General features: G+C 38.9%; 1 protein-coding gene across 10 annotated transcripts in view; it reads left to right on the top strand.

Annotated features, from left to right (window-relative positions):
* The window catches only part of ccdc150 (coiled-coil domain containing 150), a 37,148-nt gene that overhangs the window by 11,564 nt on the left and 3,374 nt on the right, over positions 1 to 22,210 (top strand). For 5 of the 10 annotated variants that reach the window (XM_048160042.1, XM_048160040.1, XM_048160038.1 and 2 more), the window contains 16 exons: positions 91 to 268; positions 2,364 to 2,432; positions 2,613 to 2,705; positions 2,780 to 2,863; positions 3,108 to 3,206; positions 5,253 to 5,318; positions 5,403 to 5,527; positions 7,660 to 7,732; positions 7,817 to 7,941; positions 9,129 to 9,246; positions 9,379 to 9,549; positions 9,659 to 9,727; positions 12,026 to 12,157; positions 14,086 to 14,172; positions 14,483 to 14,620; positions 16,701 to 17,386. In XM_048160042.1, the coding sequence (XP_048015999.1) occupies positions 91 to 268; positions 2,364 to 2,432; positions 2,613 to 2,705; positions 2,780 to 2,863; positions 3,108 to 3,206; positions 5,253 to 5,318; positions 5,403 to 5,527; positions 7,660 to 7,732; positions 7,817 to 7,941; positions 9,129 to 9,246; positions 9,379 to 9,549; positions 9,659 to 9,727; positions 12,026 to 12,157; positions 14,086 to 14,172; positions 14,483 to 14,620; positions 16,701 to 16,835 (1,762 nt within the window). In that variant the 3' untranslated portion in view covers positions 16,836 to 17,386. Of the gene's footprint in view, positions 1 to 90; positions 269 to 2,363; positions 2,433 to 2,612; positions 2,706 to 2,779; positions 2,864 to 3,107; positions 3,207 to 5,252; positions 5,319 to 5,402; positions 5,528 to 7,659; positions 7,733 to 7,816; positions 7,942 to 9,128; positions 9,247 to 9,378; positions 9,550 to 9,658; positions 9,728 to 11,086; positions 11,184 to 12,025; positions 12,158 to 14,085; positions 14,173 to 14,482; positions 14,646 to 16,700; positions 17,387 to 22,210 lie in introns of those variants that run through there. The other 5 variants (XM_048160039.1, XM_048160047.1, XM_048160046.1 and 2 more) reach the window with 5 other exon arrangements.

Genomic DNA, 22,210 nt, shown 5'->3' on the forward strand with positions numbered 1-22,210 from the left:
AAAGAAAATATTACAATAAATCACAGTTCTGTTTTAATGTAAATTATTTTAAATATTTGTAATCACAAGCTCTTTTATTTTGTCTTCAAGGGAGGCACTGAAGATGGATCATTCCAAACTGCAGCAGAGTTCCACTGTTTCCCAGGAGACAGCTGTCAGTCATCAGCAGATGCTGGAACGGACCATTGAGAGGCTTCAGGGGGAGCTCAGCTGCGCTGTGAGAGATGGAGAGACCATGAGAGAACAGAGAGATCACGTCAAGAGTGAAGTGAGTTGAATCATAGTTATTTTGTGTTGGTGTAATTACTCTTATAAGCTATAAGAAAAGTAGGGAGCCCCGCACATGACATGCAAGAAAAAAAAAATAAATTGTGCGCACGATTTACTATTTTGTTCCCTCGATTTATAAATCATGCGCATGATTTACTATTTCGTTCCCTGGATTTATAAATCACATGCATAATTTACTATTTCGTTCCCTGGATTTATAAATAATGCGCTTGATTTACTATTTCATTCCCTCGATTTATAAATCATGCGCATGATTTATAAATCGAGGGAACGAAATAATAAATTGTGCGCATGTTTTAGTAAATCTAGGGAATGGAATTGTAAATCGTGCGCACAATTTAGCCTACTATTTATTTATTTTTTTCCTGCATGTCCGGGGCTCCGTAGAAAAGGATGCAAACACTGTTGTTTAAATGCGTATGAATGAAGCTGATAGTTCTGGCGCAAGTAATATATATTGTTATTAATATATTGTATCAATATTAGTAATATTGTTATTAATTTTATTAAATAAAATGAATAACAATCTATTAATAATAGTATTAATTATTTTAATAATAATAACAATGACAATAGCACAAAATAATAATAATAATAATAATATTTTTATTTGTTATATTTAATCATATATATTACAATCATAATGTATTATATATCATACATTATTAATATTTTAACATTATTTTAATATTAATATTATATTTATCATCACAGTAGTGTTAAAATTATAATATGTTATGTAATTGCATATACAAATAATTATAATAAAAAAATATTATTAATAATATTTTTAATTATTCAAAATCTGCAATAAAGCATAAATGGATGTGCATATCTTTTCACTACAAAAAACACTTGTGGCCCATTATTGAATTTGACGAGCAGGGCGGGCGAGAGCCGTGAGGGAACGGCGCGAGGCCGGTGACGCGAGTGATAATAGCGTCACCTGCGAGGCGTGCCGGCCTCGAGTCTCTCACGGAGGAGCTCCGGAGGCATAAAAGGAGGAGCGACATCATGAAGGACGAGAGAGGACCAGGCCTGGACTTTATTTTACGTTTATTATGTTTGTGTGGCCGGCAGACGTCCGCGAGGGTCTGCCGGCATTACTTTCGTTTTGTTCTTTGTTTATTTTATATTAAAGTTTTGTTGAACGTTCGCCGGTTCCCGCCTCCTTCTTCCACATCTATGAACCGTGTTACATTGGTGCCGAAACCCGGGAGGAAGGAGGGACATGCTGTCGAAGAGCCCTCGCTGCTGAGGGGGATCGCGGTGCTGCGGAGTTCGGGCAGCGCGGGAGTGTGTGTAGACCGCGAGAGGCTGCCCGAGGCGGTGGTGCTGGAGCCTTGTGAAAGGTGGGACGGAGACCCGGATGCCGTGCTCCTGGGACGAGGTGGGGTGGCTGCCGTCCTGGACCTGGAGGGAGCGGAGGAGTCGCCGCCGTCTGCCGTGGGCCGGAGCCTGCTGCCGTCCGCCATGAAGGGGAGGAGCAGGGGACGGGGGACTCGCTGCCGGCTGCCCTCAGTCGGAGGAGCCATCGCCGGCCGCCAGGAGGCGGTCGAGGATCGGGCCGTCCACCGAGCGTCCAGTGCCACCGCATGGCACCGCGAGGAAAGCCTCCCGGCTGGCTGAGGACCGGGCGGCAGTGTGTTGGGAACCGGACCAAGAATTTTTTTTTTTTTCTTTCTTTTTCCTCTCTCCCCTCTCTCGTCCTGTCGCTCCCCTTGCTTCCGTCTCCTTTCTCTCGTCTCGTCTGTCCTTACCCCCAGGTCTGCGGCCGCCGAGACAGGCGGGGGGAGTAAGCGCATCGCGGGAGTACCCCCGGCCTGCGAGGGGCGTTGGGGGTATGTGACGAGCAGGGCGGGCGAGAGCCGTGAGGGAACGGCGCGAGGCCGGTGGATGATAATGAGCGCATGCGAGGCGTGCCGGCCTCTTTCACGGAGGAGCTCACTAAAAGGAGGAGCGACACAGTGAAGGAAAAAAACTTTATTTTACGTTTTATTATGTTTGTGTGGCCGGCAGACGTCCGCGAGGGTGGCCCATTATTTAATGAACTCTTTATTTCCAAATCTCAGATGAACTCTGCAATCTTTTTGCTGGAAAAAGAGAAGAACGTTCTAGAAACACAGCTGTCAGAGATCAAGGTACTGCTGACCAAATGTGAGGTCACTTCTAATCTTTCTTTAGCTCATTCAGGAGATCCTGGTTGAATCGTAATTTGAGTTTGCTGGATACAAAATGGTGTTCATTTCACCTACTCTACGGATCAGGGTAATATTGCACCAGCTATTACCATAGACGGCATCTTCCCCTGTGATTGACAGGTTGAGTTGACCACAGTGAACTCAGCACTGCAGAAACAGAAGGAGGAGAACAAGGAGCTGTTGGAGAACCTGGCAGCCTTGAAGCATCAGCAGGTTTGAGATCAAAAGAGTACAGAGTCAGATGCACGTTGAAAGAAAATGCGCTTGTAACTCTCTTTCTCTCCCAGGTAACTCACCATCAAGTAGAACAGATGCTGTGGGAATTGACAGACAGCAAGAACAAACTGGCCTACGAGAAGGGCAAGTTGCAGGTCTGTTTCACACATACACACACTCCATATATATATATATGGATTTGTTGCACACATTTTTTACAGTGTGACATACAATGATATTCAAACAATCATATGATGAACACACACACATCATATAGCATAAACACACACCAATCTTCTAATAGACTGTGTGTGTGTGTGTGTGTGTGTGTGTGTGTGTGTGTGTGTGTGTGTGTGTGTGTGTGTGTGTGTGTGTGTGTGTGTGTGTGTGTTTACACAGGCACGAGTGCAGCAGATGGCCGTTGACCTGAAGACATTGAAAGCAGACCGTACTCAACACTCTCAGACTAACACTAAACTGCAAATCAGTTACACACAGGTAAACACACATACTCCTCTGTCTAACAAACCACTGCTGTTTCACAAGCTCTTGTCAATGAGACAAAAGCAGACAGAACACATTATAAACAGTGATGCTGTCTACACTGGATGACGTGAAATGACAAATTCCCGACAGTACAGTGAAGCCCCGTTCTATTTCTGACATTGTCCAAGCGCTCACGCTACTTCTGAGATGAAGAACAAATAGATTTGCAAATTAAAACTCACAGACTGCTCATTTTATTAAAGGGCTCATATCATGAGGAAGAAAGTTCCTGTATATTAAATAAATGACCGCTTAAAGTCAGGGGCGTTTCCTCCGAGTAGGCAAGGGAGGCAGTGCCTCCTCAAAAAAAAAAAAAAAAATAGGATGAGAAAATAATCCATATTACATATAAAACAACACAAATATTACAAATTATGACATTAAAAAGAGCGCAAGTCACGTGTATTTCTTAAGGAACACTGCCCAACAGCGACACCCGTAGGTAAAGTTACACAGAGGAGTCATGCTTTACAGTCTATGGAGTCGTGCCTCCCTTTCGTCTCATAGAAAACCATTTAAAATCATCAGACCCCCGGCGTGCAGTGGGTTTTGTGGGGGGTAATTGAGAATGAATGGGGGAAAGTCACGTGAGAGGAGGCAATGTCTCCATTGCGCTATGATTGGATGTAATTGGTTGTGATTGGATGTGATTGGCTTGTGCGATAAATCCCGCCTCTTGTTGACGTGCACGCTCCGCACGTCAGTTTTGACTGTCAATGGGAAGACTAATTGAAAAGTAAGTAAACAGATCACCGAGTTAGATATCACTGCTTTATGTCACGTCAAAATCAAACTTGAAATGGACTGAAAGCTTGATGACTGCGGGTTTTTTTTTTAGTGCAATCAGTTTGGTGAAATTAAAAATACATTTCGTGTCTGTGACAGACGTGTTGTTTACGGAGCATGACTGATGATCCAAAATATCCTAGGTTGACAATTAAAAAGAAAAACCGCAATACACAAATAAAATATATTGTTTAAATTATTATTGCCTCTAGTTATTATTTTGGAATTAATGTAGAAATGCTTAAAACAACTTGATGAGGCTGACTTGGTTCTGGTAAATAGAACATTACATTGTTAATATAAAATTGCAAAATAGAATTGTATTTTGTTTCTTTTTTTCTTTTTTGATGTACTGTAATGTTCATTTAACAAGGAAGATGTGTCAAGTAATGCACATGAATTTACATTGATTCATAAAAAAAAAAATATGCCTCCTCATTTCAGAACACCACTGCACGCCACTGCTTAAAGTTAATGTTTGAAAACACTGTCATACAAAAAATTTGTAGTGTTTTATTTTTAATTTATTTAGTTAAAATAATAGAGAATTTTAATACTGGCCATTACATGATTATCTAATGATATTCAAATTCTGTCCGATACCGATAAGCTGATAATTATTATCATTATGTGACTGAATTTATTTATTTATCTATTTATTTATTTTACAATTTTTTAAATAATTTAAGAACAAAACACAAAATAAAATCAGTCTTTTTAAATGCTACCAGAGAATGTTAAGCATCACAATATTATAATGTGCAGAATGAAAATTGATATTCATTTTGAGATTACATCCAACAGTGTTATTAAATTATTAATGTTTTAAAGAATGACTTTAAGTGATCATGAGATGACAGCAAAAGTGATCTAAATGTAAAAGTAGCAGAAATGAGCATCACAATACTGATTAACCAATATGGTACCATTATAATGTGCATCCCTAGATTCCTGGCATCAAAAACATTATCATATGAATGCCCACATTTAACAACATCCATTCTGTGTGTGAGTCACAATAAAGTATTACAAGCAGGACAGAGGATCTCATTTCAGAGCTGATTGCTTTCTGCATCTGTCACAATGAAATGATGGAGCAACTTAAAAACTGATGTGTGAGAGCAGCAAAGCATTGTTGGATGTTGATATAAAACAAAATAATGGCTAAACTTTATAAGTGGTCTACTGAATATTTAACACTCTCGTTCTCAGATGCAGAGAGAAAATCAGACACTGAAAGAGCATCTCGGCGCACTACAGCAACAGCACAGAGACACGGTGAGTGTTTCATAAGAAACCAATGACTTGTATTAACAAAATATAATTTTTTTATGACCGAGTGTGTGTTTTTGTGTGTAACAGAACGAAATAGCGCAGACTCTGGAGAACGTCCTGTCGTCTCACACTCGACTGCAGCAGAACACACAAACACTACATGCAGAGCTGAGAGAAAAAGCACAGGAACTAAACACACTCAGGAGAGAGAGGTGTGTGTGTGTGAGAAATACACGTATAAAAGGACACAATTAAAGGAAAGGGGTAATTTTTTTTACGTTTTAGTAGCCAATATGGCAGCCGTCTTGCACAATGCAACATCACATAAAAGTTTTCAAGTTTTCTGCATCAGCTCAAACTGATCACCTGATCAGCTGACCCGATTCTGTTTTAAGAAAGAAATCATCCGCCCGCCACCTATCCGCACCTATTATTTTCTCTGATTTAGATATCTGCACACAATCATCAAGTGCTAGCAAGTTAAGCGTAAAAATTGACTGATATTCATTGTGAGGTGTAAAATACAGTAATTTCTTTCTTACTTTGCAATCTAACGGTAATTTTTCTTAAATGAGACTGCCTCGATGATGTATGCAGCCTTCAAATATGGCCTTCAAAGGGTGCAGCCCCTGAATTGGGACACAGGCATTGTTGAAAATCTCTCGGCTTCCGTAACCCGAATAAAGCGTGTTGATGGGCGTGCTCTTGCTCTGGGTGATGTGTGATGTGTGTGTGCACGCTTATCAGGGAGAAGTGCCCATACAAGGAATTCCACCCTTTATTATGTGATAAAGGGCCATACTTGAAAAAAACTAACGAAAAATTAAAGGTGCCCTCGAATGAAAAATTTCATTTATCTTGGCATTGTTAAATAACAAGAGTTCAGTACATGGAAATGACATACAGTGAGTCTCAAACTCCATTGTTTCCTCCTTTTTATATAAATCTCATTTGTTTAAAAGACCTCCGAAGAACAGGCGAATCTCAACATAACACCGACTGTTACGTAATAGTCGGGGTGTACGCCCCCAATATTTGCATATGCCAGCCCACGTTTCCAACATTATAAAAGGCATTAGACAAGGGCAGCCAGTATTAACGTCTGGATGTGCACAACCAAATCATCAGACTAGGTAAGCAAGCAAGAACAATAGCGAAAAATGGCAGATGGAGCAATAATAACTGACATGATCCATGATAACATGATATTTTTAGTGATATTTGTAAACTGTCTTTCTAAATGTTTCGTTAGCATGTTGCTAATGTACTGTTAAATGTGGTTAAAGTTACCATCGGTTATTACTGTATTCACGGAGACAAGAGAGCCGTCGCTATTTTCATTTTTAAACACTTGCAGTCTGTATAATGCATAAACACAACTTCATTCTTTATAAATCTCTCCAACAGAGTAGCATTAGCCGTTAGCCACGGAACACTATCAAACTCATTCAAAATCAGAAGTAAACAATATAACAGTATACAATACTCACATAATCCGACGCATGCATGCCGCATACATGACGAACACTTTGTAAAGATCCATTTTGAGGGTTATATTAGCTGTGTAAACTTTGTTAAGGCACTGTTCAAGGCAAGCACGAGCTCTGTGTGCGTGGATCACGGGATTTAAAGGGGCCGCAGCATAAAATCGGCGCGTTTATAATGATGCCCCAAAATAGGCAGTTAAAAAAATTAATTACAAAAAATCTATGGGGTATTTTGATCTGAAATTTCACAGACACATTCAGTGGACACCTTAGACTTATATTACATCTTTTAAAAACATAATCTAGGGCACCTTTAAACACGTCTTTAAACACGTTAATATTTTCAATCATTGTGTTAAAAATCAGTAATTTCTGTTAAGCTTGTGTATATTTTTGTATATATTTTAGTTGAAGCTGTTATGCTATTAAGCAATATCTATTTTTTCCTTTGTGTTTTATATAATGACCACTAGGAGGTGTTCGAGGCATGTTTTTGAGTTTCGTTCGTTCACACATTGGCAATAAAAAAAGTGATTAATATATGAAAAAGTATTACATATAGCCCCTTGAAAAACATGTTTAATGTAACGCACTTACCATGGAAATCCATGGAGCAAGACACTGTACTTACAGTAGATGAACTATAAAATACACTTTTTTTTAACACTTTACAGCTCAAATAACACATTTTTGTATGGAACAATTAATAAAGTGCTTTAACATTTATTCATTTCTGGGGAATGTCTTGCTGCATAGACTTTCATTATAAGTGCATTACTGTAAATATGATTTTGTTTGTTTTTACTAAGTCAGTGTTTGTCTGTGGTAATCAGCATTATGTTGTGTGTGTTTGTCAGACTGCAGGCAATAAAAGAGATTCAGAGACTTGAAAGTGAAGTAGAGAATCACAATGCAACCAATAACGAGAAGGTAAAACACACACAAACACACTGATGACCAAATAAATAAGAGACGTGATCAAGGCGTTTAAATGTTTACACACTTACGTTGAAGGTGGAATCTTTGCAAAAAGCACTTGATGAAGCTCAGCTGGACAACAGGAAACTTGTCCAGAGTTTAGAGCAGGCCTTACAGGAAAACCACAATACACAGGAGAAACTAAACACCCTCAGCGAGAGGTAAGGGAACATGAGTTTATGGCTTAAACTGCTGATAAAACATGATTATTGTATTGTTCATTTTCGCTACTTCATTAGGTTCATTAATGTCACTTTACATTAGGATGTGTTATACTGTACTTAGAGATGCATATTGTTCTTGCAGTGTGCTGATACTGATAAGCAGATAATTATTTTCATGTAATGGACAATATCAAAATTCTGTATTATTTTATCTAAATTAAAAATAAAACACTAAAAACTAATAGTTGCTTCAAATGTTGCAAGTTTGCTACAAATTTAGGCATTGCAACATTATAATGTACAGTGCAAAAAATGGATAATAAAATAATTATTTTAAGATATGAGATTACACTTAATGTTATTTAATTATTAGTGTTTTAAAGATTAACTTTAAATGACTGTAAATTTAATATAAATGTAAAAATAGCAAAGGTAAATGAGTATGCACCGCACCGGTATGCACAATTAAATATCTAATACTGACTGATATAGAGGCAATGTCAACTAATTAAAATGTAAAAATCTGTAATTGTGCTCGATAACTGATATAGTTAATACGGAAGAGGATTAGGGCCAAGCAATAATAAAAAAATAAAACCATCTTGAGAATAAACTTATTAAATTACGAGAAAAAACTTGTTAAATTTCGAGAGAAAAGTCTAAATAAAATGTTGAGAATAAAGTTATTAAATTACGAGAAAAAAGTCGTTCGATTACGAGAATAAACGTTAAATTACGAAAAAAAAAAAAAAAAATTCGAGAAAAAAGTCGAGATAAAATGTTGAGAATAAAGTCATTAAATTACGAGAAAAAAGTCGTTAAATTATGAGAACAAATTCGTAATTTAACGAATTTGTTCTCGTAATTTAACAACTTTTTTCTCTTTTTTCTCTAATGACTTTATTCTCAACATTTTATCTCGACTTTTTCCTCGTAATTTAACAACTTTTTTCTCGAAATTTAACAACTTTAATCTCGAGATGGTTTTATTTTTTTATTATTGCTTGGCCCTAATCCTCTTCCGTAAGTTAAAGATATATCATGCATCCCTAAACTTTTGCATGGATAATCTATTTGTGTTTGGTTGTTTATGTATTTACCAGAATCTAGCTATGTTCAAATAAAGGGACCCAGTTGTTTTTTCCTCCATGTTTTCTTGAGTTCATGTTACATGATTGCATCAGCAGGGAGGCGGAGCTTAAAGAGGCAAGGGCAGAGATTCGTCGACTGACGGAACGTGTAGATTCCCTCAAGAACCTGCTCAACAGAGAAAAAGACTCTAGGAGGAAGTCAGCACAGAGGGTAATATTAAATTATATTTTTTATGTAAATTAGTTGCTTGCTGGGTAGATTTCAATGTACAGTGCTTTGATCTACTTTATAAATAAGTTTGACTTTGACTCAGTTATTCACCTACTCCTATTTGCTATATAGCTGAAGAAGGCACTAAATGATGCATCAGCAAAATCAGATGACCTCTCAAAAGCCAATCAGAAGCTACAAGAGAAGGTGTCTGAGCTGGAGAAGCTGTTGTCCAATCAGAAGTCTCAGTTGAGTCAGTATCTGAATAACAGAACAGCTCTGAACCACTCTCTAAGAATCAAGGTGTGTAGCTTTACCCATGGTTTACCTCATTTGTGCTGGATACAGCCTTTCTCACTGTAATACTAACACATAAACAGAGTTTATTGCATCATCTTGCCTCTCCCAACAGGATTTGGAAGCAGAAATTGAAAGTCTTGAAGAAGCTAAGGATGAATATAAGAGGAGGAGTTATGAGCAGGTGTGCATCCAAACTTTATAAAGTTTAATGCATGAAATTATTTATATACAAACATTTATGCCCTTAAAGTACTTCACAGTCTGATTATAGTGAAAACTTCCTCTTTAAAAGTTATGCAAAATATATGTTCAAAATCCATGAGTTGGTGGGTTTTTTGAATGACCACTCTGACTTAAACCTATAAAGAGATATGTATCATATTTGATACATGTCTTTCTTAGGCGTCCACATCATTGACGTGATCAGTACTTTTCCAAAAACATTCCTATAGGATCCTCTGCAGGTCTTCTGCCCCCTTGTTGATTATCCATGCAAATCAATAAGTAAAATAACTTTCAGTGTAAGGGTATGTTTACACGACAATGATGTACTAAAAACAGGAAAGTTTTATTTGCGTTTTTGAAAAGTTTTGCAAACAGATGACAATGTTGTCAAAACAATCCCCATTCACACAGGTCAGTGGAAACGACTAAAAGTGCTGTATTATTTATGCCAGGCCACTAGTTGGCGACGTAAAGAAACACTATGCACCTATAGACCGAACATGTAATACGCATGGGCATAACGTCACCATTTGCACAAATTCACGATTTTGTAGTTTAAATCGAGACAATAACGGTATCGTTTTCAAAAACTTGCAATATGAAATCTGTTTTCAAAAGTGTGAGTTTTCAGGCCCCCAAATTGCCGTTATCATGTAAATGAACGGCCAAAAAGCATACATTTTTTTTCAGTTTTTGCTTTAAACGGCCCCTCATTTATAAAATGTTCGCCTGTTTCGCAATGCACTTTATTTGCTCGATAAAGTTATTTATATTTTCAGTCACTTAATATTTCATACATTATAAAAAAATGTTGAAAATATTGGTATTTGAGGTGTTTTAATTATATTCATATTTTTAGAATGCATTTCACTGTGTATTATGCTGAGCACAATAATTAACACAATTTACTTGTAAAATGTAATTAAAAATTAATTGGGCTAAGATATATTTTGAGTGTTTTTCAATCTGATACTTTTACTTTATTCATAATTATTAATATTCATAGTTCTTGAGAAAAAAAATACATTTATGTATTATGCATAATAATAGGAGCATTGATCATTGAACATGATTTAAAGTCCAACAATAATTGTCTTGATACAGCGTTTTCCTGCATTGAAAATATTTTGGCAGCTCCAAAATGAATCTTTGTCCCGCCACAGATTTATTTGATCATTTAATGTGACGATACCTGCCGTTTTGCAGTACTGGTACCCAGTATAGCCAACTGCTTTAAAACATTCCTGTGAGTGTTTGTGTAAAAGAGTCTGTGTGAAGAGTGTCAAAGGTTTCTATTTACAATGTGTTTTTGCAGCGTTGAGCAATGTAGCCAATCACAGACATATCTGTTGAGCACGGGAACGCTATGGCCAATCAGATTGGTTTGTCAGTCAGAATCCACTCAACACCACTCAAAATGGCAGAGTTTGTGTTCAATGTGAGTTCAGCACAGTCTTGAATCCTTTCCTTATAACCGACAAAGTATGAACATAATGTCAATAAGAGGTTCAATAATGCAGCTTCATTGATTATAACAGGAGTTTTCGCAAGATTGCTGCTTTGTGCACCTCGCATTGTAATTGACAGCTTCAGTGATTACAATAGCAGCGATTTGCTCGCTTTCTGTATATTTATATCATGCTGATGACTACACATTGCAAAGTTTCTGTATTGATAACTGTATTTAAATGCTGTGCAAATGAATCCGAATGACAGTGATAGCCACAGCAATGGACAGAACAAAACTGTATACTGTATGTCAAATCTGTGCATATTGGAGTGTAAATTCAAAATAATAGACCTGCCACTTTTTCTGTGTAATGTTACTTGTTCATTTTATTACTAACTTTTCAAACCAGTTACTCAGTGACTGTTTACATATAAATTTACAGATTTTTAATTATTATCAGTACTGGGCTCGCATTTCATATGGGTAGGAAACTTTACTAATGTGTGTGGATGGCCATGTTCGTCTGCCACCACTGAAGAACATTTTTCACCCAGGACAAAACCCTGTGATATTTATCCTTTAAGGCAGAGACTTTTTTTTTTTTTTTACACCAGTACTGCTTTAATATTTTAAAAAGCTTAAAAGGTTTGCAGTTCTAAATTCACCCCCTTTAAAGCACAGGTGCTAAAAAATATTAGCTTAGAAAAAAATATATCACTTACTGACATGCTGGACAACTAGTGAATGTCCTAACCCATCCTTACTAAAGATTTTATCTCACAGTTTGTTATGTGTGTGTTTCAGTCTCAGTCTCTGCTGCAGATGCGTTCTGAGATGGTTTCTCTTCAGTCTGAGCTGCAGTGTCTGTCCTCCACTCAGCATGGGGAGCTACAGGCCGAAAGAGATCTCAATCGCACCCTACAGGAGAAATGTCAGGTCAGAACTCGATATACTCGATGCAAAGTTCTTTTTCGTTCTTCACTTTGGGGTAGAAAGAAGTTTGAAATAGTTCGCCGTCCACACTGCTGAGAGCAACGTTTAGATGAATATGTCAATATGTGCTGCGCGCTTTTCTCTCAATAACAAAATAAACACACAACAAAAATGACAGGTGAGAAAACGGCAGTTCAGAAAGCATCTGATCACAGCGATGTGGATATGTTTGCACAAACTCTGCAATTCGACAGTCAAGTCACAGTCAAGTCATTTTACACAATAGATTATACAGCTTTACAATATTAAACATTAAAGGTGCCCAAGAATGCTTTTTCACAAGATGTAATATAAGTCTAAGGTGTCCCCTGAATGTGTCTGTGAAGTTTCAGCTCAAAATACCCCATAGATTTTTTTAAATTAATTTTTTTAACTGCCTATTTTGGGGCATCATTAACTATGCACTGATTTTTTCAGCGCGCCGCCCCTTTAATTCGCATGCTCCCTGCCACACAAGCTCTCGATTATATTACAGCACATTTACAAAGTTCACACAGCTAATATAACCCTCAAATGGATCTTTACAAGATGTTCGTCATGCATGCTGAATGCATGCTTCGAATTATGTGAGTAAAGTATTTATTTTGATGTTTATACTGTATTTGATTCTCTATGAGTTTGAGGCTGTGCTCCGTGGCTAACGGCTAATGCTACACTGTTGGAGAGATTTATAAAGAATGAAGTTGTGTTCATGCGACTCTTGTCTCCATGAATTCAGTAAGAAACGATGGTAACTTTAACCTCATTTAACAGTACATTAGCAACATGTTAACAAAACATTTAGAAAGACAATTCACAAATATCACTAAAAATATCATGCTATCATGGATCATGTCAGTTATTATTGCTCCATCTGCCATTTTCGCTGTTGTTCTTGCTTACCTAGTCTGTTGATTCACCTGTGCAGATCCAGACGTTACTGGCTGCCCTTGTCTAATGCCTTTCATAATGTTGGGAACATGGGCTGGCATATGCAAATATTGGGGCGTACACCCCGACTGTTACGTAACAGTCGGTGTTATGTTGAGATCCGCGTGTTTTCCGGAAGTCTTTTAAACAAATGAGATTTACATAAGAAAGAGAAAGCAATGGAGTTTGAAACTCAATGTATGTCTTTTCCATGTACTGAACTCTTGTTATTCAACTATGCCGAGGTAAATTCAAATTTTGAATCTAGGGCACCTTTAAAAAATGGTGTCAATATCTCTTTCAATTAGAATTACAACTATAAAGCGGCTCCAGTGTGTTAATGTTTTTACTCGTGGGTGTCTGACCTCGAGGGACTGAACAGAAGAAATGAACCGGAGAAGATTTCCATGTCTGAGAAGGCGGAGCCTCAGAGCCACACCTACCTATTACATCATCACCACAGACCAATGGTAGTTCGAAAGTGTGTTTACCAGCTGGAGCAAATATTTCTGAAAAGTTCGCTTTGGCAAACTGTTTTGAACTCCCGAAATGAACTCAAAACGGACTTTGTTTTGGCCTGATTTTGTTCGAAATGACGTCACACCAGTTCATTCTTCGATTTCGCTTGAAGTATATCAGGGCCTTGTATAGCATGTGGCACTGTTTGATATTACATCACAATGTGTTAACTTAGAGGATCAGGAGCCATAAGCACCCATCCTCCTTTTCTGCCCGTGTCCATCCTTTCTTCTTTCATCTTTTTATCAGTTTCTGTTTGCCTTGTGAGTCTCTCTTTTTCCTTCCTCTGTGCAATATCAGCAAGCTACTTTTCTTCTTCCTGTTTGTTATGCCCTTCAGGGCATCAATACTGCAAGACCAACAAAGTGCTGGAGAAATGCCATTATGTAAATAAGTGATCAGGGGTTTTGTGCTGAATGGTGCTGTTATGTGTTTGTGTATAGCAGCTGGAAGAGAGTTTGAAACGGCTCCAGGACGAGAGGGATGAAGCAGAAGTGAGACTCCGGGAAGTTTGTCTGGAGTCACAGCAGGTAAACGAACCCCATTTCCATTCGTTTTTTACTTGAGCAGTAATAATAGGGACATATAATGACCGAATTTTTATTTTTGAGTAAACTATCCTTTTAAACTGTATCTGAATGCTGTGGTGTTTCCAACAATGATCATCTCCCTTGTTCCAAAGTCCTGAATTTGATGCTCAAAACCATGTCAGAATTTAGATTGCTGCCTCCTCCTCTGATCACAGCCAGTGTTGAAATCATGCGAGCTCTCCAGAGGATGGAAATTTCTTTTGCCTTTGATTTGGTTCCTTTGTTTCTATCCCGCTTCTCTGTTCCTCAGATCACAGAGAACATGGATGAGGACCACAGAGGGCTCCGCTCTAAATCGGAGAGCTTTAATGGCGAGGCTGAGCCACAGAAACTCGAAGAAAGCTTATGGAGGACGGGGACAGACGGCACACTGTCCACTCCTGCTCAGGTAGCAAATGAGACATGCAAAATAGGTGAAAATATTTTACATTACATTATCCATTAAAAAGGGTTCTAGTGATCAATGTGCGATGAATTGTCCAGCATCTTCCTAAAATTGCATTTAAAAATGATTTATTCAATTATTATTTTGTTGATACACTTTACTACAATTTTATGCATGAATTAAAAACACACACACACACATATACAGTGCTGCTTGAAAGTTTGTGAACCCCTTGCAGAATCTCTGAAAATGTGAATAATTTTAACAAAATAAGAGGGATCATACAATATGCATGTTATTTTTTATTTAGTACTGTCCTGAATATGATATTTTACATAAAAAATGTTTACATATGATAAAAATAGCTGAATTTATGAAAACGACCCGCTCAAAAGTTGAGTGAGTGAAAAGTTGAGTAAACCCTTGATTCTTTAATACTGTGTGTGTGTGTTTGTTTGTTTGTTTGTTTGTTTGTTTGTTTTGTGATGGTTGTTTATGAGTCTCTTGTTTATTCTGAGCAGTTAAACTGAGCTCTGTTCTTCAGAAAAATCCTCCAGCTCCTGAAAATTCTTCAGATTTCCAGCATCGTTTGCATATTTGAACCCTTTACAGCAGTGACTGTATGATTTTGAGATCCATCTTTTCACACTGAGGATAATTAAGGGTCTCAACACAACTATTAAAAAAGTTCAAACATTCACTGATGCTCCAGAAGGAGAAACAGTGCATTAAGAGTCAGGGGTGAAAACTTTTGAACACGATAAAGATGTCCAAATTTTTCTTATTTTGTTTCAATATCATTTTTTTTTTAAATTATTATTATTTAGTACTGCCCTTTGGAAGCAACAGAAGATACTTAAATGTTTGCCAGAAGACAAATTAAGTACAATATTCCTTGATCTTCAAATTTCCTTCTGGAGCTTCAGTGAATGTTTGAAACTTTTTTAATAGTTGTGTTTGAGTCCCTTAATTGTCCTCAGTGTGAAAAGATGAATCTCAAAATCATACAGTCACTGCTGGAAAGGGTTCAAATATGCAAACGATGCTGGAAATCTGAAGAATTTTTGGGACCTGGAGGATTTTTCTGAAGAACGGAGCTCAGTTTAACTGTTCAGAACAAACAGGGGACTCATGAACAACCATCACAAAACATAAAAACAGTCATAGATCATCCAGGTAATCACACACAGTATTGAGAATCAATGGTTCACAAACTTTTGAATTGGGTCATATTTATAAATTCAGCAATTTTTTTATCTTGTGGATTATATGTAAACATTGTTTATGTAAAATATCTTCCTCAGGAAGTACTAAACAAAAAATGACATGCATTTTGTATGATATCTCTTATTTTGTTAAATTATTCACATTTTCACAGATTCTCCAAGTGGTTCACAAACTTTCAAGCAGCACTGTGTGTGTGTGTGTGTGTGTGTGTGTGTGTGTGTGTGTGTGTGTGTGTGTGTGTGTATATATATATATATATATATATATATATATATATATATATATATATATATATATATATATATATATATAGTTTGGGGTCCTTTTTTTTTTTTTTTTTTTTTTTTTTTAAGAATTTAAAACTTTTATTTTGGAAGGATGCATTAAATTGATCATATGTGACAGTAAAGACATTTATTACCTTCTATTCATCAAAGAATCCTGAAAAGAAATGTATCAGCATTTCCACAAAAATATGAAGCAGCACAACTGCGTTCAACATTGATAATAATCAGAAATGTTTCTTGAGCAGCAAATCAGAATATTAGAATGGTTTCTGAAGGATCATGTGACACTGAAGACTGGAGTAATGTCACAGGAATAAATTACATTTTCAAATATATTAAAATAGAAATTAGTTATTTTAAATTCTAATAATATTTCACAATATTACAATTTTTACTTTATTTTCGATCACATAAATGCAGCCTTGGAGAGCATTTATGTTTTCAAAAACTTCAAAAAATCATATTTGAAATTTTTATATATATATATATATAATATTATTATAAATTTTGACTCAAATGTCAGGTTTGTGTGTTTTATTTCTGACATGAAGGTTGTACTTTGTTATTAGACCCACGTTTGCTTTTATGACCCTAAACTGGAGCCCTGGGCCTCAGCATTACAGCGCTGGGAGATGAAGAAAGAGCTGGGACTCATCGCCGGCAGTTACAAACCCACAAGACGCGTACGCACACTGACCACCTGACAGCTCCGGGAGTCATGAAGAAGTGCATCAAGAACTCATAGATCATGGAGAAGTGCTTCAGTATGTAATCTGCTTGAAATGAATGATCTACAGTAGGTGTGTTTGTATGCAGGCAAATATCAAGCATATTTAGCAAATTAATTGAAACGTATATTAATCCTTTTGTCATTACTTGAATATAAAATTGCACTAGCAAAAGTACATTATGTGTGGGTGTATAAAGACAGAGTTGTGACAACCAGAAGAAAATGGTCCTACTGCTCAAAAAAAAAAAAAAAAACAGAGCTGTACTTTATGACCAAATGGCCTAATTACTCAAGTTAAACATGTTATTTCCCTGCAGCCTGCAACAATGTTATTCCATCACAATAATACAAGGTCAATACACCTGCAAAATGAAACCCCAGAAAGTGCAAAAATAACTACAAGTGCTGTTAGAAAGGGGAAACATACTTTGTATATGTGTATATTTAGGTATTATATTTGTATAATAGTTTTTATTGCTATATCACTTTTTGTAATGTCAATAAAGTCACTTGAATCTGAAAAGACAATATTGTAATATATATATAACTGTTGTGGAAATTCACAATACTAATCTGACTTCACCACTGACAATTTGAACAACCTCCAGTTGTCAAAATAATATAATACAATACAATACTACAGTACCAATACAGTACTACAGTACCTTCAAGGTAATTCCAAAAAATACAATATAAGGTTACACTTTATTTTACAGTGCTGTAGTTACATTGTAATTACTCAAAAAAGTACTGAGTACTATTAATTAACCTCATGTACTTACTATAGAGTTAGGGTTAGAGTTCGGTTTAGGGTTAGTTACTTGTAATTATGTATAATTTACTTTTATTACTATAGTATGTACATGTAGTAATGTGTAACTACGCCACTTGAGCCAATCGATGCCAGAACTGGGATCGATGCCGAGCTGTTCCGCGTCCTCTCTAAAGCCGTTGAGGAACTTGATCTCGAGTGGGCTCCACCTGAAGAGCCAACGCGCAGCAGACTGGATGAGTGGTACCTGCTGGGACGTCGCCAGGCCCCCTGCCAGCGCTCTGCGCCGTTCTTCCCTGAAGTTCACGACGAGCTGACCAAGTCGTGGCGCACCCCCTGCTCTCCAGGTGTTCCAAGCAAAGCTCCTCCTCTCCCTGGACGAGTCCGGTTTTCCCATCTTAGACCTCAGACTCCTGAACCTCTCCCTCATGAGACGGAAGTTCAGGATGTTAACGTTGAAACAGATCCTCGCGCAGATTTGCCCCGAGGACTGGTTCTTCTCGCTGGATCTGAAAGACGCTTACTTTCACATCCAGATAGCCCCCCCATCACAGACGATTCTTGAGATTCGCGTTCAAGGGCGTGGCTTACCAATATACGGTCCTTCCCTTCGGGCTGTCTCCACCTCGCACTTTTACGAAGTGCATGAACACAGCGCTTTCCCCTCTGAGACAGATGGGAATCCGGGTTCTGAATTATCTCAACGACTGGCTCATTCTGGCCCAGTCGCGAACCGAGCTAGACCATCACAGATCCGTGCTCCTCAGCCACTTGGAGTGCCTAGGACTCAGGGTCAATTCTGCCAAGAGCTCACTGCTCTGCAGTGACTGTTGGGGCGCTCTGTGCGAGGCCAGACCAGCCTTCGGCTCATGGTCACAGGAGGAGAGCCATCTCCACATCAACTGCCTCGAGATGTTGGCAGTGGATCGAGCTCTTCACTCCTTCCAGGCAATCCTGAATGGGCGCCACGTCGTAGTCCAATCGGACAGCATGACGGTGGTGTCCTATATAAATCACCAAGGCGGCCTTTCGTCCAGCCGCCTCTGCGCACTGGCAAAGCACCTCTTGGAATGGGCATTACCCAGGCTGTGGTCGCTCAAGGCGACGCACATACCTGGCAGAATGAATCTGGGAGCAGATATGCTATCTTGGAGCAATGTCCCCTCGGACAAGTGGATGCTCCATCCCCAGATGGTTCTCAGAATCTGGGAGATCTTCGGGAAGGCAGAGGTCGACCTCTTCGCCTCAGAAGACAACTCTCATTGCCCAACCTATTTTTCGAAGGACACAGATGCAATGGCCCACAACTGGCCCAGCCTCCTTCTTTACACTTTTCCCCCCGATCGCTCTGATCCCTCAGGTCAGGGAAGACAAGCACAGAGTCCTCCTGGTGGCCCCACTCTGGAGGAGCCAAGTTTGGTCCTTGGAGCTATTCAGGCTTTCCACGCTCCTATCGCTGGCCAATCAGTGGGTCGAAACAGCCTCATTGTGTGTTTTCTGAGAGGTTCTAGGCTGTTGAACCCCTCACGTCCTCTCACTGTTCCCACTTGGGACCTTTCCACGGTCCTCAGAGCAGTCAAAGGGCCCCCCTTTGAGCCGCTGCAGTCAGCTGACCTTCGGCCCTTAACGCTCAAAACCGCTCTGCTACTTGCAATAGCATCGGTCAAGCATGTTGGCAACCTGCAGGCCCTCTCTGTGAGCCCTGCATGCCTTGAGTTTAGGCCCAATGACTCGAAGGTCATTTTAGTGATAGTCAACTCTATCGCTCTATGTTACTTCTCTATGGGCCTTGATTGCCCCATAGGAGTAAGAGCCCACTCCACTAGCCTCTTCATGGGCCTGGTCTAGTGGTGTCTCTATCAAAGACATCTGTGAGGCGGCCGGATGGTCCTCGCCATCCACTTTTGTCAGATTTTATAACCTGGACATCCCGACCTTGCATGCTCTGGTCCTCTCGGTATGATACGACGGCCTCTGCCGAGCTTCGTCATCATGCCACTTCCAGGGAGCTAGCTCCCTCTTAGCAAGTGTAACATAAAGGGTTCGACAGCTCTGGCCCTCTCACTTGTCCCCTGGACCCCTGCAGTGCCCAAGATAAGTCTAGTCATTCCCTGCCATGGCACGGCACGGTTGAATTCGTTCCCCATACACAGTACGAGTGAAGTATCAAAAGGGAACGTACTCGGTTACAAACGTAACCTCGGTTCCCTGAGATACGGAACAAGTACTGCATTCTATGCCGTGCCACGAGGCTGTGGCTTCAGTGTCGTCGCTTCAGTCGAATGACCTGAAATCCTATGGCGAAATGCCCGCTTATATAGCCAGTTGCCCCGCCCATTTTGGCAGGCTTTGGCACGCTGCATTGCCATAGGCTCGTGCAGCTACGCCGTGCCGTCATTGGTTCAAAAAGTTTTCCAGTTTGAACCAATGGCCGTGCAGTTACACTGCGCTATTGAAAAAGGCTTCAGCATCGAGGAAAAATGAGCTTTTCCCCCCATACGCAGTACTCGTTCCGTATCTCAGAGAACCAAGGTTATGTTCGTAACCGAGTACGTTCTCATTGGTTCTCACGTCAAGCGAACATGCTTAAGCTTCTGTTTGCCACAAGTGATGTGTACATTGATTAATGTTTATATGTGAATAAAAGCCTAAATTCAATCTGTTCATATAAAGTGGTCGAGTCTCTTCAGAAAATTTTGACTAAACCGCTCAAATCAAATGGATTAGTTTTACGATTTCTTCATGAATTTTTTGAAGCGTCAAAGTGTCAGTTGCGTAGCTGTCAATGGAGGGACAGAAAGCTCTCAGATTTCATCAAAAAGATCTTAATTTGTCTTGAAGATGAATGAAAGTACGGGTTTGGAACAACATCAGGGTGAGTAAATGATGATATAATTTTCTTTTTTGGGTGAACTAAACCTTTAAGTCCAAGTCAATTCTGTCATTTTACAATTGCGAATTTAAATCTTACAAGCCTTTATAACGCACAATTGCGAATTTATTTCACGTAATTCTGAGAAAAATGTCAGTTTGTGAGATAAGAAGTCGCAGTTACCTTTTTATTTTTTAACAAGTTTCCATAGTTACAGACAAGTGTGATTTCTCAAGAATCTCATTTTAGTGATATATGTGGTATGTGATATATAGGTAGTGGGGCGTTTTATGTTTATTAAAAAAAAAATACTTTACAGCCCTTTTTGTGCCATTGCATTCTGGTCTGTTAATCGTCTCAGTGTCTCCCCCTGTCGGTAGTGAGGAGTCATTGTCACTACAGATGTTCTCTTTTTTTCTTTCACCTCCTTCCCGTCTCTCGTGCCCCCGCAGAGAGGGAGAGAGCGCGCGTGCTCGCGCCTCCTCCTCGGCCTCCTCCCGCGCGCGAGGCTCCAGTACTGCCACGTAATCTCGGTCGAGCCCCCGCTCACTCACTCAAAACCTCCGGGAACCGTGACAAGGACTGCGGAAAATTCAAAACACACTGTACGAAACCCCTCCGGGCTGTGCGCGCGGGTGTAGCGGAACACAGACTGTAGCGGTAAGCGAAAAGTGCGTGGAAGTGTCCCCACGCGCGCGGCGCGAGTGCACGAGACGCAGTCTACATTTAGTGCATTTTTAAAGCGCGAGCACAAGAAACAGGCGATCCATGTATTTGAAGTGGGATCGGGTACTTTTCGAGTCATTTGCATGCAACAGGTCGTTGATTTGTTGTCTGTAGCAACTCGTTTCATTGTAAACACTGACAAGCAACTTCGACGCAGAAGAGAAACTATGCGGCTCATGCTGTCAGTGCAGTAGATTTCTAGTATGTTCTGTAGCAGCCTGATATGTGAGCTTGACCGGGACCTTTCAGCTGTTCTCATGGCCAACTTTCATGTGTTTTGAGCAGAGCTAATGAGAACTGTAGCTTTTGTTTTTATACTCAGAGAAGTTCAACACAAATGTCTCATCCACCTGTAGAGCTGATTCATAATGTAACATGAAAAAGCATTACTCACAGCATGGCATGGTTATGTTATGCTGTATTGCGCTTGGTGGGTTTGGGATGTTGTGTATGTATTTGTGTTATAAAGTGAGTTAAGGTAATCTAGGACATTATTTATTTGTTGTCCACCGACACTTCAGTCCAGCAAATGAGACTTTTAAGTCATGACATCCGAGATCAAATATGGTGATGTTTCTTGATCGACTAATATACTGTCTAGGCCAATAATTGAACATAATTTTGAAACATGCAGAATTAATAAAGACATTAAAGTGGATTAAAACCTTTAATCAAAGTTGTCCTAAAACCTTCTTTGATCCACTTCAAATGTTGATTACTGTATATTGAATATACACTTTTGCTTTTTGTGAGCAAATTGTTCATTTGAATTGGTTCTTTTGAATTAGTCAATCAAATTGGCCTGAATGATTCATTAGTGAATCAGTCATATTCAAAGTTATTTTAAAATCCCTATCCATTCCAGGAATCACAAATGAAACCCAGTTCATGAATCTGCCAATGGTTTTGTCAATAGATTTTGAACATTTCTTCATATCAGTGTTCTATATCAGTTTACATGTTATTTGCTCCAATTAAA

This window comes from Megalobrama amblycephala, linkage group LG16, assembly GCF_018812025.1.
Source record: "Megalobrama amblycephala isolate DHTTF-2021 linkage group LG16, ASM1881202v1, whole genome shotgun sequence".
In the NCBI taxonomy this organism is placed as follows: domain Eukaryota; kingdom Metazoa; phylum Chordata; class Actinopteri; order Cypriniformes; family Xenocyprididae; genus Megalobrama; species Megalobrama amblycephala.